Below are 14,843 nucleotides of genomic sequence, written 5' to 3' on the forward strand. Positions count from 1 at the left end.
AGAAAAGGCAACACAATAAAATCTCTGAACATATCACAACCAAGACACTATGTAGGCTGTAAACCATGTTGTGAAAGTCAGGCAACAAAATGATGCTGTCCCTCAATTATTTCTAAGATTATTTTGCTTTTATATGATTATTTACAACAAAGTAACCTAACAGAACTGTTTGAAAATTTCAAAAAATGATTCTCCTTAAGACTCTCCATGGATGATTTACTGCTAGGGCTACAACTTTAACCTGATATTACCTTGAGTCCCTTGCCAAGTTTCTTGATGGACTTCTCTCCTTCATGGTACTTGGACTCACAGATAAACACATCCTGCTCTGAATACTCAGTGGGTCGACCTGGTCGTCAAACATCAAGCCAAAAGTCACACAATAACAGAAACCTTCCAATCCCCTCACCTTCTAGCTCATGCATGCATCCACTGCACTTTGCAGCTGGACCTTAACAGGTCTTACAAACAAATACCAAAATGCTGCACTTATATGACATATAATTTAAGATCTAGTTCTGCATACAAATGCAGAAAGTCACATTTTAAGTTATCAAGGATTCATGCCATTTCTTTCCAATTCTCCCACTACTGCAGAATTATGGAAGCGATCTGCAAGATGATTTTGTTTGTTGTTCAAAGCTGCACCCGGCAATATTCAAGCTATATAGTGGTGGTCTATAAATAATCAAGACTGGACCAGAGAATCCAGCGATCAACAGGATGAGCATCGTTCTAAGCAACTGGGAGGAAGAAGGCTTCTAAAACTGAACCTCTGTAGAGAATGAAAGCAGGGTGTATAGTTTGACCTTAACCACATGGCACACTTCACAAACAAAACACTCCCATAGTGGATGAAGCTGAAATAGCTGGTGGGCAGAAGTAACATGTTTCATTGTTTATCTTCTGGTCATCATACAATGCTATCTGATGTCTACTTACTTGAGCAATATTCTTTATAGTGTAGCACACAGCATTTCCCAATAATACTCCGTAGAGGGTTGGTGTCCTCAATTGAGCTGAGGAACACTTCTCTCTTGTAAAACAACCTGGTTGGAGAGTGTTCAATCTCCGTTGGACACACAAACCACGGGCCACTGAAGAATGGGTCACCACTGAAACCAAAATCCAAACTGATCACTCAATCCAAACTCAAGACCGCCTCCGTGGTGTAGTGGTTATGACGCGGGTTCGATCCCCGACCGCGTCATACGAAAAGACGTTAAAATATGGTACATGTTGGTCCCTGCCTGGCGCTCGGCATTAATGGGTACAACAAGGACTGGTCGGCTCGAGTCAGTATAATGTGTCTGAGTGGGGTATTCATGCTTCACTGCGGCATGGTATCTCAGTGGGCTAGCACTATAAAACCAGCTTCAGTCTGGGCTAGTACAAGCAGCCGCACATACACATACACACGCATGCACGTCGTCATATGAGCGAAATATTCTCAAGCATGACGTAAAACCCAATTCCACCACCACCAGCACCACCATGTGACATCACTGGCTTACAAGTGACCTGACATTAGTTTTACCCCGCTTTTAGCAATATTCCAGCAATATCACAGCGGGGTCACCAGAAATGGGCTGCACACATTGTACCCATGTGGGGAATCGAACCAGGGTCTTCAGCGTGATGAGCGAACGATTTTACCACTGGGCTACCCCATCGCCCTTAAAAACAGGAGATAATAAACATGTCTCAACAAAAGAATGCTTTTACCACTGGGCTACCCCATCGCCCTTAAAAACAGGAGATAATAAACATGTCTCAACAAAAGAATGCTTTTACCATTGGGCTACCCCATCGCCCTTAAAAACAGGAGATAATAAACATGTCTCAACAAAAGAATGAGCTGCAAGAATAATAAGCTTGGACAAGGTTGTCATGACAACTATATAACATGATGGAGACATCCTTGAGAGGCTGCACACACTTACGTTGGGCTGGTCCAGATTCTGTCAATTCTGGCGACAAGCGGTCGATCACGATCTGACCTCACATACACAGCGTCACCTAAGTACAAACAAGATCTTTTATGAGATATGCAAGTTACTTTCAAAGCCACAAATGGAACAAAAATGTTACAAAGAATATTTTGTCCTGCCTCAATAAAACACTGAAAAGATTAAACGCAGAACCACCTACCAAGTTTGAAACAACTAGAACCAATAATGTACTGTTCATAGTTTGTATGTCCATCTTCAGAGCTGCCCTCTGCCAATACAGTCTGAAAATAGTAAAAGGCAGTTTAGGAGATAAATCTAGCAACAATTCAACATAACTCTGTATGCTGCAAACACAGAGTTATTATGCAAATACCTCACAAGTTATTTTAATATTATAAGGTCTAATAACAAATGAATTAGAATTATTAATCAAGCACTTGCAAAGAATTATTTAGAGACCACTGTTCTAGCAGTTCCATATACAAGTTGAAGTTTAATTCATGAATGAAATCAGTATAAGTATAGCTGGAAAGGAAGGAGCAGTGTACTCGTGAACCCACCTGTCTGACTTTGTCCAGGACGCTGGTCTCGCCATCATCCTCGTCCTTGCCATCACTGGTCTTGTCAGCAAACACTGATGACACCCTCACTGGTGACATGGGCAGCTCTCGGGGGAGGATCTTCAGCTCTTCATTCTTCACAGCAGACCAGATCTACACAACAGGCAACATGTTTTCTGTGATGATGACAAGCACCTTCAGTGATAAAAGTCACAACTCAGTCTGGATGAAGAAGTACTTGGCTTCCTGTTCTAATCGGTGTTAATCATTATTGAACAATCCAAGACAATAACAGAGGTTTTGTGTTTGGGAGCAAAATGACATCACAAGAAGAAACGTACAAGAATGTTTTAATAACTTTTGTAAGGGACATGTAATAATGGTAGTTCCAAAATAGAAAACTTTGCCAAACACAAAAAGTCCGAATATATACCACCCTGCCACTGCCTTAAATAACTTACAAAAACATCATATTGAAAGTTACCTTAATTTTCTTGAATGCCTTGTGCCTGGCATTGTAGCGAGATTCACACACATACACATCTTTGTCCGGAATACCCTGTAATATACAGAAGACACCATGCATCTGTTGTCATACAAAGTATTGTAAAGTGAGTCCTCAGCCGAGAGTACCTACTTGTCCAGTTGGCATTTATCCACAAGGGGAGCTTCAAACCCATTTTCATCACTTACTTGTAGTGCACATGATTTACAAAGAAACTATGAATTGCATTCTTATATGGACTGAATTTGTCAGCTGATGGAGACTGTGCTTCATGTGGGCAGATTCAACGATGAGTGTAGTGGATGTAGCGGTGTAACTCTCCATGCAACAAGAACTACTGAATCTACAACTTGATGTCACGCTTCATCTAGTGTGGGAACTGACCTCTGGTTTAAACTTGAAGTACTCCTTGACAAACATGACATGGCATCTTCCTATAATCTGTGTCAGCATGATGCTGGTGACGATGTCACTCTTGAATACCTCCTGTTGGGAGAGAAGAAACAGGTATATGAATAAGGCACCTCACAAACACCACACAGGACCTCCATTATATGAATAAGGCACCTCACACACTCCTCACAAACACCACACCCAGGACTCCCCATTACACCTCACGACACCAACAGGACTCCCCCACACCCAGGACTCCCCATTACACCTCACAAACACCACACCTAGGACTCTCATTACACCTCACAAGGACTCCCCATTACACTCCACACTCACATTTACACCACACCCAGGACTCTCCCATTACACCCTAGGACTCATTACACACAAACACCACTGGGAATTACACACTCACACCTAGGACTCCCCATTTACACTCCTGACACACCTCACAAACACCACACCCTAGGACTCCCCATTACACCCACAAACACCATGCCTAGGACTCCTATTACACCTCACAAACACCACACCTAGGGACCTCATTACACCTCACACCACCATGCCTAGGACTCCCCATTACACCTCACAAACACCACACCCAGGACTCCCCATTACACTCTCCACAAACACCACACCTAGGACTCCCCATTACACCTCACAAACACCACACCTAGGACTCCCCCATTACACCTCACCACAAACCTCACACACACCTGGGACTCCCATTACACCTTACACCACTCCACACCCAGGACATTACACCTCACACCACACCCAGGACTCCCCATTACACCTCACAAACACCACACCTATGCCTAGGACTCCCCATTACACCTCACAAACACCACACCTAGGACTCCCCATTACACCTCACAAACACCACACCCAGGACTCCCCATTACACCTCACAAACACACACCCAGGACTCCCCATTACACCTCACTTTCAATTTTAGGAAACACACTTAGACTCCCATTACACCCCTCACCACACCCAGGACTCCCCATTACACCTCACAAAAACACCACACCCAGGACTCCCCATTACACCTCACAAACACCACACCTAGGACTCCCATTACACCTCACAAACACCACACCCAGGGACTCCCATTACACCTCACAAACACCACACCTAGGACTCCCCATTACACCCACACCTAGGACAACACATTAGAACTTACCTCACAAACACCACTAGGACTCCTATTACACCTCACAACACCACACCTAGGACTCCCCCATTACACCTCACAAACACCATGCCTAGGACTCCCCACCTACACCTAGGGACTCTATTACACCTCACAAACACCAACTAGGACCACACCTAGGACACCATGCCTAGGACTCCCCATTACACCTCACAAACACCACACCTAGGACTCCCCATTACACCTCACAACACCACACCTAGGACTACAGGACTCCCCATTACACCTCACAACACCACAGGACCAAACACTACAGGACTCCCCATTACACCTCACAAACACCACCATGCCTAGGACTCCCCCATTACACCTCCCACAACACCACACCCAGGACTCCCCATTACACCTCACAACACCACACCTAGGACTCCCCATTACACCTCACAAACACCACACCTAGGACTCCCCATTACACCTCACAAACACCACACCCAGGACTCCCCATTACACCTCACAAACACCACACCCAGGACTCCCCATTACACCTCACAAACACCACACCTAGGACTCCCCATTACACCTCACACAACACCACACCCAGGACTCCCCATTACACCTCACAAACACCACACCCAGGACTCCCCATTACACCTCACAAACACCACACCTAGGACTCCCCATTACACCTCACAAACACCATGCCTAGGACTCCCCATTACACCTCACAAACACCACACCCAGGACTCCCCCATTACACCTCACAAACACCACGCCTAGGACTCCCCATTACACCTCACAACGCCACACCCAGGACTCCCCATTACACCTCACAAACACCACGCCTAGAACACATGTATTGAACACTTTGATGAAACCCAATGGTAAGGTGCTGACTAATCTTGGTAATCTGGGTGAATTACGATTTCATAGGGGATAAACATGCATGACACGGCATCCATTCACAACATCTGTGATCAGTGCTACAGTAGAAACACACACACTCTTTCTCAAGGCATGTCTCTCTCTCACTTTCTTGCATGGATAGACCCATCTTTCCAACCAAGCTGATTTGCCACTACAAAAATCAATGGCAGATTAAACCTCAGAAGCTCTGGAAAATCCATATCTTAACTGAGAGAAATGTTATGAACATTTAGAATGATAATCAACATTAAAAAATCTGTTAAAATAATACACCACTATTTCACCTACAAACATACAAGGTAAAACCCTGAGTGTCAGGTCAAGTACCTTCTCCAAGAACTTCCTCGTTGCCAGGTGGAATGTCTCGTTTGGTCTGTAGAACCAGTTGCCCTGCATCATCTGTGTGCCGTTGCTGTCTGTGATGAACTTCTCGATGAGCATGATGTGAGGCAGCAGCTCTGGTTCTCTGAAAGTCCCACAGGCGAAAGATCTGGCAGTCCGAGGACGCCGAGAAGGGCAGGGGTTTAGCAAGGGCCGTGGCAGTGTGTGTCAATGTATGTAAGCCAGCTCACTAGGTCAGTATAGGTACTTTATGCAATTTATGCTATCAGCCAAAGTATACTCAAGGATTCATTTTACATGCTCCGTAGCGAAAACAAGTATAATAGTCATGAAGAAATCATACACTTTGTGCAGCAGAGATCATACGAAGCTTAAATAATAGTTTGGTCCTGTCGTAATGCATGTGAATCAATGAGATCATGCATTTGATGGATGAGATTGTGATTTTTCAAACTAATGATATGGTTAAGTTGGTCATGCAGAGAGATGTTATGGGTATGATGCCAGAGGTTAGCGAAGTGAGCAATAGCTAGCCTAGATGCATGTTAGCAGATGACAGCAGATGTAAGCAGGTGGTTGGTGGGGCAGGGACAGGGAGAGAGAGATCAAAGAACACATGCAGCTCAGAGATGGTGATGATTATGAACTCAGACATGCAATCAGAAGATTCAAGCACTGTGTCACAAATGTTTCAACTAGAATCAGAATACTAATTCAGTTTTCATTACTGAAACAAGATAAAAGATAATAACAATTTCAAAATGAATTTTACAAATTACATGATATTTCAGAATATTGAAGCTCACATTTGAGACATGAACTTGACTATTTCAAAAAGCTGTTGGGGTCATAATTAATTTCTACGTTTCTGTCACATTAAATCATCTATCACAAAGATCATGAAATTTTTAAGATCAGAAATCTTAGCAAAAAGGCAATATCTAATAAACCTATGTCTTGTTACACAACTTTCAACAACTAGGACAAACTATAACACAATTCACATCAAATGTCTACTGCAAAGGTAAAAAGAGACACCCTATAGTATTTCAATAGTTACTTTGCTACAATAACACATCTAGATGGTCTTCAGCAATCGACTTCTTCAGTTGTGTTCCCAATCATACTGGTTCCATGTATTAATCAACACTATACTTCACCCTGATTAGAATGCAAACAGATACCCCAGCAGAGTGACCTTATGAGTCAGGAAATTATTGGGCCCCATACCAGAAAATGAGGCCATTTGTATTTTGCAGAGCTAAATGACCTTGGCCTCCTGTCAACTTTTAACAAAATTCAGGCTTTGGACAGTGGAAGTTACAGACTGTTGATGGTTTTAACAGTTCGAAAGTCATTTGAGTTTCATAGCAATTCTGATGTTCTTCCTGAAGGTCATCGGTGACATGTGAGTTAGTTTCACAATATGAGGTAGGTACGTGCTATAGGTATACTACACTGGGTGCTATATGTAGTCTATAGAACATAAAGAATACACTAAATGTCAGATATATACCAACCAGAAGAATACACTGGCAATTCTAGCAGAACTAGCATCGTAAATACCAAACACTGTGGCCTGCTTTAACACCAACATTAATGAACAAGTCCAAAATGTGAGGCCCATACATTATCTGCTTTCATGTTTCAGGGGGAGAGAGAGAGAGAGTTGACATTTTGAACCAAGTCCACATACTGTACCCATGATGACAAATAAAAATGGCTCATTGATATGATGACTAAACACTTCCATACTCTCTCCCACGTTACACTACAGTTACGCAGCAGGACTTGAATGAACTACTAATCCTTTGCCCATTGCCAGCAGAAATAAGACAGTATTTGCTACAAGTCATCAGTGGCCCAGCAGATAGTCCATCCCGTCATATTGTTAAAAAGCACTTGAGTGGCACTCATAGCTGTTTGTCCTTAGACAACCATAGAACCCATTTATTTGATGCGACTTGTCCCTGCTTGACAATAGAAAGTCTGTCAACTATAACCAGTATATTCATGCCAATTGGAAGCCACAGAAGCTATACACCAACCTCAATTATTACTTAATCTACAATCCGTTACAATTTCAGACAAAGCAAAGTGACAATAATGGTAATAGTTCCAGAACAAAGACTGAACTGATACTACTTGTCTCTGCTGATTCAAACACTAAACCACACATCTTGGATTTGGTTCCAGATAACACATTAAGGTTTTATGGAATAATATGTTGAATATCAGTTCAAAATGTATGTACATTATACACAGTTCATGTTTAGAAAATCTCCACATATGTAGATTCTTGTGAATAAATCAATATTCTGAATGGTCTCATACTAGGTAAGCAGATCAACAATCTGTACACATCAAAGGTGTCAGATTGGTTCACTTTCTGGGTCAAAAGGCATCTTGTCACCCAGAAAGCGCAAAGTGTTTTATTCAAATTACTAAATAATACTGAAGACTTTCCAAAGTTAATAACATCAATAAAAAGTTCAAAAGCCATTTGTCTCTAGCAAGATCCCTGCATATAATGCACTGAAGGTCAGATCTATTTTTTTCTGAACAAATAACATTCCTGATTTGTTTTATTTGAATCAGCAGAGTAAAGGTGGAGATTAGAATGAACACAAGCCTATAGAGAGTAAGCTCTAGAACACTGTCACTCCTGTCTGATGACGGATAGATATCTCTGGCTGCATGCATTCTCCATGACTAATAAAGGGAGATCATCACCTGGGTTCCACGTAGACGAAGTCACCAACAGTGTACACTTGGTCCTTCACCTTCACACTGTTTTCACTCAGGTCAGCCTGGTCCTGAAGGAGACAATGGAGACAATACAAACAAGAAGACAAAGTCATCAATATTCCCCGCAATGGCAAAATACTCTTCATGAATATGTCTACGAGTTATGATTATGTCAAATGTTTTGGTGTGTATACAGAAAGGTGGAAGGAGAGTACTGAAAGGTTTTAAAAGTTCTGCTCCAGTAAGGAGCACTACCACCAGTTTCAGTCTAAGACAAACTTGTTGGCATGGAAATGCAAAGATATTTTATTCTGAAACCCAAAACTACCAAAAGGCACCAGTACACCACTAGACCAATCTATGTGCCAAGTTTGGTGAAGAAACATTGAACGGTTTTAGAGTTCTGCTCCGGAAACAGCACTACCACCAATTTCAGTCTAAGTCAAACTTGTTGCCATGGAAACACCAAAAATATTTAATTCAGAATACCAAAACTACCAAAAGGCACAAGGACACCACCAGATCTATCCATGTGCCAAGTCTGGTGAAGAAATATTGAATGGTTTTAAAGTTCTGCTCCGGAAAAGACAAATGTGCACGGACGGAGTCCTTTTTAATACTCGTTGCGGGGGATAAAAACAGTTAATGTGTGATCGTGACGTTCAGTAAAATAACATGGAAGATAGGTGACCAGACATAACACTGGCCATCAAATTTTTCACGGTTTTCTAACAAATCTGACAAATAATCTGGACACATTCACCAATAGTCATCAGAAATCCTCTTGCTGCGATGCAAAGCTAAGGCAGGGAAGGAGTCCAGGGCATTTATCATAACAGAATTAGAGAGTAAGTGAGTGAGTGAGTTCAGTTTTACGCCACACTCAGCAATATTCCAGCTATATGGCAGCAGTCTGTAAATAATCAAGTCTGCACCAGACAATCCAGTGATCAAGAGCATGAGTATCGATCTACGCAACTGGGATACAATGACATATTTCAACCAAGTCAGCGAGCCTGGCCACCCGATACCATTAGTTGTCTCTTTAGACAAGCATGGGTAACTGACGATCAATTCTAACCCGGATCTTCATGGGTTTAGAATTAGAGAAACTATACTGGCTAACTGACGATGGAAAGCCCGAATATTCAGTCTTATGACTTATATCACTTTGGTCAACAGGCATGATGCAGACAAGAATCACAGTCCTGGTAAGAGTTAAATCCCATGTTGGCAGCTAAGGAACAAGTCAAATCACAGTTCAGCAAGCAGTTATAATGCCAGCAGTGTTACCATGGCTCTGTCTTCTGTTGGTTCATCCGTCTCCTGCTGCTTCTTCTTCTCTTCATCTTCCTTCTGCTCCAAGGGCAGCTTCTCCTTCTTCTCCATCTCCAAGGCAGACTGAAGGTGGCGCTCTGTGTAGCTGAGAGCCGGCGTCAGCAGCATCTCACCATTCTTACACAGCTCATCACGGATCTTGATGAAGAACATCTGCATCTCCACAGCATCCTCATAAAGCTGTAGCAGAAACAGCTCGTCAGGAGGATTTAACATTGCACGTTTTCCATAATATGAAAAGGGTGAGAGAGTGAAATTAGCTTGACGTCGCTTTCAGCAATATTCCACCAATATCATGGCAGGGGACACCGGAAAGGGGCTTAACACATTGTACCATGTTGGGAATACAACTTGGATCTTCAGTGTGATGAGCAAACGCTTTAAACAGTAGGCTATCCCACTGTCCCTATTATGAACTGAGGGTGAGACAGTAGGGGTGTCACGATACACCAATCTCACGATACGATACGTATCACGATTTTAAGGTCACGATACGATACGTATCGCGATACATAATTTTCGCGCCTTTTCATAGCATTACCTTACCGGCAACGTACACGCTCGCTGATTGGTCCATCAAAATAGTCAAGCCAATCACAAAAGCTGTTAGTTTCCAACCTATTTTTTAAGTAAAGCTAGCTACATCTATTTATCGGAGCGGTCTCGTATAATTTTACTATCAAGACTTTGAAGGAGATGGATATAGCATACAAATTTGAATCGATAAAGTTTTAAAATAGGAATCGATACACGCAAGCATGTATCGCGTATCGTATCGTCAGTAAAAATGTATCGATGCATCGATACATTCGCGTATCGCGACACCCCTATGAGACAGTAAATGTAACTTGGTAAGTAAAGAGTAGAAGATCAAAAAGACTCAAATGTGCTGGCATCTCTTTCTATTCATTCTAAAGAATATTTGGATAGAAATCGAAAAAGAGTGATTTTGGCCAAATAAAAAATTGCCCATTTCCACTAAACCATTGGGCAGTAAAAGGAGATTTTCTTTACTGATAAATACAAACACAACCTGGAGATCTCCTATCCTGTTAAGTCTGCCTACCTGAGAGTCTGTCCTGCTGACCTTCCTGGCATACTCAAACACCTTGAACATATCTTCCTGGAACTTGTCCATTCTCCGGTACCGGCCCTAAGACGGCAGACAGACAAATCTTAAATACAGCTGCATAACCTGGGTATCATCCCAAGCTTCAGAAATGTAACTTAATGTTTTCACTACATCTGAGCTTAGATTTATGTAAAGGAGACAAAGCACTATATACACGTGTGAAGGCACAGCTGATCATGTATTGTTTACATATATCCTATATCAAGGAAACTTGTCATATGAATCAAGCTTCGTTCCAAGAATATAACACAAAGAATAACACTGATCTATAATGTCTATAATGACAACAGTTACCTTATCCAAGTTTCTCTTGATGTGGTCAAATGTTGGTGGCTTTCTGTAAGAGAAGGCAATATGTATCATCATCAAAGATTGTTGCTTTCTAATCAGCAAGTCTCAGCCATACTACACTGCAAGTCAGTTAGCAGATTGGACCCCTTTTCACAAAGCTATCATAACGCTATGACTGTTGCAGGTCTATGTCACAGTATAGGCACTACAACAGCTTTGTGAAAAGGGACCCTGGCATAGACATATTCACAATATTGTCTTAATGTATAAATCATGATGCTACTTCTCTTGTTCATTAAGGTGTGCAAAGTCAAAGAAGGGAAGTAACTCTTAGTCTGGTGATTTGTTTCTTTCTGACTTTTAAACCTCTACATTTTCCGTCTTTAAGGTTCACTATGGTGGTACAATATCTGTAAGTAGTTACACTTCACAATGTAAACTATAAAATAGCCTAGATAACTAATCATACTTACTGGGTGTACAGTCAACAGAGGTATACATCAAATATGATTCACTACATATCCCTCTAAAAAGCATGGATATGAAACCATACAAAATAATAACCCATCTCATATATTCCTGATAGTGACTATTGCTCAAGAAGGGCAAGGAATACATACTCTACAGGTTCCTCTCCCTCTGCGCTGGAATCCTTGTCAACCAGCTCAGCAAAGGAATCACTGTAACAGCGACCCTCCTCGTCCTGAAATGTTCATGTCATGAGTCACAGTCAGACAGTTAAAGCAGAAAAGAAGAACAGAATCTCTTTTTATTTTACAGTTTGCATCCTATTTCCTCGTAGTAGCTGCTTTAGTCAGCAATATCATGGAGAGGTTCAAAACATACCTTAACATCCATGAGAAATCTCTTTGTATTTTACAGTTTTGTATCCTATTTCCTTGTAGCAGCTGCTTTAGTCAGCAATATCATGGAAGGGTTCAAAACATATCCCAACATCCATGAGAAATCTCTTTGTATTTTACAGTTTGTATCCTATTTCCTCGTAGTAGCTGCTTTAGTCAGCAATATCATGGAGAGGCTCAAAATACATCCAAACACCCAAGAGAACACATTAAATCACTTGCCCGTCCGACCTACCCAAAATTGCTCAGGGGAAAAGAATGTATCACCAATATGACCAGATGCAAAGATGACAACGGTACAAGAATCTGTATCGAAACGTCGCACTCACGAATAAAAAGAAGTTGTTATCCATAAAGTTTGTTCTATATTGCAGTAGTTATTGCGATGCTGTACCTGGTAGTTGTAGCAGGAGATGAAGAGGTTGGTCATGAGCTCCTGTACAACAGCCCTGACATCAGGGACATTGTTCATCCCACCAGACGTCAGTTCCACCTTCTTCTCCAGACAGATACGCTGCAGAGTCAGTGCATCCTGTTACAGAAATGGCCAATCAATCTTATGTCACCTGATGACGCGAGTAAATGAATAATGTTGGTTGGTTGGTTTGTTGTTTAACGCCACTCAGCAATATTCCAGCTATATGGCGGCGGTCTGTAAATAATCGAGTCTGGGCCAGACAATCCAGTGATCAACAGCATGAGCATCAATCTAGGCAATTGGGATAAGATGACATGTGGCAACCAAGTCAGTGAGCTGCACCTCCCGATCATGATCAAGGTGAGTCTGACATTTATACAAAATGAAAGATCAGCAGATCCTGGCACAGCAAAGGGAGACAGTTCAAACAGTTTAGTTGTACAGAAGTACAGGACCTGTAAGACCGAAGGTCCTTTTCAAAATTTGTGATCAAAAACAACCTGTAAATTGATATCAAAATATCATCTAAAAAATATGACATGCTAAATATATTTTGAAATATGCTCTCAAAAAAGGTTTGTTACAACAATATGACAGCAGGAATGCCCTCTTACCTTGTATATGAGAGAGTCTGGTTCATTGTACTTGCAGGCGTTGTCAAACATCTGTACAAAGTCGGCCACCATGTCCTCCACACTTTCATATCTGTTGTGGCTGGACTCCATTCTCTGTTGAATCCGCTGCATGTCCACCGGCCGCTTGATCACCTCGTAGTAGTCAGGGTAGTCCTGTAACCAGTCAGACAGTCAGGAACACTAACCCATAAACAGGTATCAACACTCAGTAGCTCTCAGAAACATCACCTGTGTGCTGTAATAACTAATATAGGATGCTTTCCCTACAACAACCCAGAAGCATGGACAAGTTGTACATACACTCTTGAGAGGTAGTTTGAGGAAGGGTGTAGACAGCACTCTTCCCGACTTGTCCTGGTAGTCCCGGATGGTCTCACACAGGTCCTGCAGCTTCTGAATCAGGGGGGATGACATCTTCGACTTGGGCTTGCTGCTCACAACACAAACATACACACTGGACATATACATAAATAAATACATATCTGAATTTCAAACTTATCTATGGTCTATGGTCCTATGACCTTTGACCTTTAAAACATGGATAGATTTGGATGTCACCTTTGACCTTTAAAACATGGATAGATTTGGATGTCACCTTTGACCTTTAAAACATGACCTTTAAAACATGGATAGATTTGGATGTCACCTTTGACCTTAAAAACATGGATAGACTTGGATGTCACCTTTGACCTTTAAAACATGGATAGACTTGGATGTCACCTTTGACCTTTAAAACATGGATAGATCCGGATGTCACCTTTGACCTTTAAAACATTTATAGATTTGGATGTCACCTTTGACCTTTCCAGCATGGTTAGATTTGGATGTCACCTTTGACCTTTCCAGCATGGATAGGTTTGACTGGCCAATAGTCAAAGTTCTGGCTTGCTTTCAAATATGACATGTATAATAAAAGAGCTTCAGGCAAATGACAAAGATATGTCAATATTTATTCCACATCTCTGGAAGCCAAATCCTGGTAAACTAACACTAGATCTTCACAAGGCACCTCTCCTCACCTGGAAGCCTTGCCTGACTTGGATGGGGCAACTGAGCTCATGTAGCGCCACTTGTGTTTGAGTGCCCGGTCTAGGGTGTTAGCATCCTGGTACACCTGGGACCCCTCCTCGTTGTAGTGGCGGGCATTGTTGAACATCAGCTCGAAGTCATTCAGCAGCTGCTGCTCATTGGCATACTGGAACAAGCAGAGATGACTGTCACCACACTGCATCAGCTACTTTACTGAACTAAACAATGCAAAGCTGGCTAAGTAGTCACACTACATTACTGAACTAAACAATGCATGGCTGGCTAAGTAGTCACACTACATCACTGAACTAAACAATGCATGGCTGGCTAAGTAGTCACACTACATCACTGAACTAAACAATGCATGGCTGGCTAAGTAGTCACACTACATCACTGAACTAAACAATGCATGGCTGGCTGCAGTCACATCACTGAACTAAACACTACTATGTAGTCACTCACTGAACTAAACAATGCATGGCTGGCTATGTAGTCACACTACTTCACTGAACTAAACATTGCAAAGCTGGCTAAGTAGTCACACTACATCACTAAAC

At 42.0% G+C, this 14,843-nt stretch overlaps 1 protein-coding gene across 7 annotated transcripts in view; it reads right to left on the reverse strand.

Annotated features, from left to right (window-relative positions):
• The window catches only part of LOC124281970 (protein polybromo-1-like), a 58,515-nt gene that overhangs the window by 12,417 nt on the left and 31,255 nt on the right, over window positions 1-14,843 (reverse strand). For 5 of the 7 annotated variants that reach the window (XM_046717979.1, XM_046717976.1, XM_046717981.1 and 2 more), the window contains 17 exons: window positions 14,277-14,452; window positions 13,558-13,687; window positions 13,237-13,410; window positions 12,599-12,736; window positions 11,962-12,044; window positions 11,345-11,387; window positions 10,985-11,071; window positions 9,874-10,098; window positions 8,566-8,648; window positions 5,818-5,980; window positions 3,402-3,503; window positions 2,997-3,071; window positions 2,513-2,665; window positions 2,152-2,233; window positions 1,944-2,019; window positions 943-1,115; window positions 252-349 (listed from right to left, as the gene is read on the reverse strand). In XM_046717979.1, coding sequence (XP_046573935.1) covers window positions 252-349; window positions 943-1,115; window positions 1,944-2,019; window positions 2,152-2,233; window positions 2,513-2,665; window positions 2,997-3,071; window positions 3,402-3,503; window positions 5,818-5,980; window positions 8,566-8,648; window positions 9,874-10,098; window positions 10,985-11,071; window positions 11,345-11,387; window positions 11,962-12,044; window positions 12,599-12,736; window positions 13,237-13,410; window positions 13,558-13,687; window positions 14,277-14,452 — 2,061 coding nt within the window. The remainder of the gene's footprint in view (window positions 1-251; window positions 350-942; window positions 1,116-1,943; window positions 2,020-2,151; window positions 2,234-2,512; window positions 2,666-2,996; window positions 3,072-3,401; window positions 3,504-5,817; window positions 5,981-8,565; window positions 8,649-9,873; window positions 10,099-10,984; window positions 11,072-11,344; window positions 11,388-11,961; window positions 12,045-12,598; window positions 12,737-13,236; window positions 13,411-13,557; window positions 13,688-14,276; window positions 14,453-14,843) is intronic. The other 2 variants (XM_046717978.1, XM_046717977.1) reach the window with 1 other exon arrangement.

Source organism: Haliotis rubra, unplaced genomic scaffold, assembly GCF_003918875.1.
Source record: "Haliotis rubra isolate DU_JTF1 unplaced genomic scaffold, ASM391887v1 Scf291, whole genome shotgun sequence".
NCBI lineage: Eukaryota > Metazoa > Mollusca > Gastropoda > Lepetellida > Haliotidae > Haliotis > Haliotis rubra.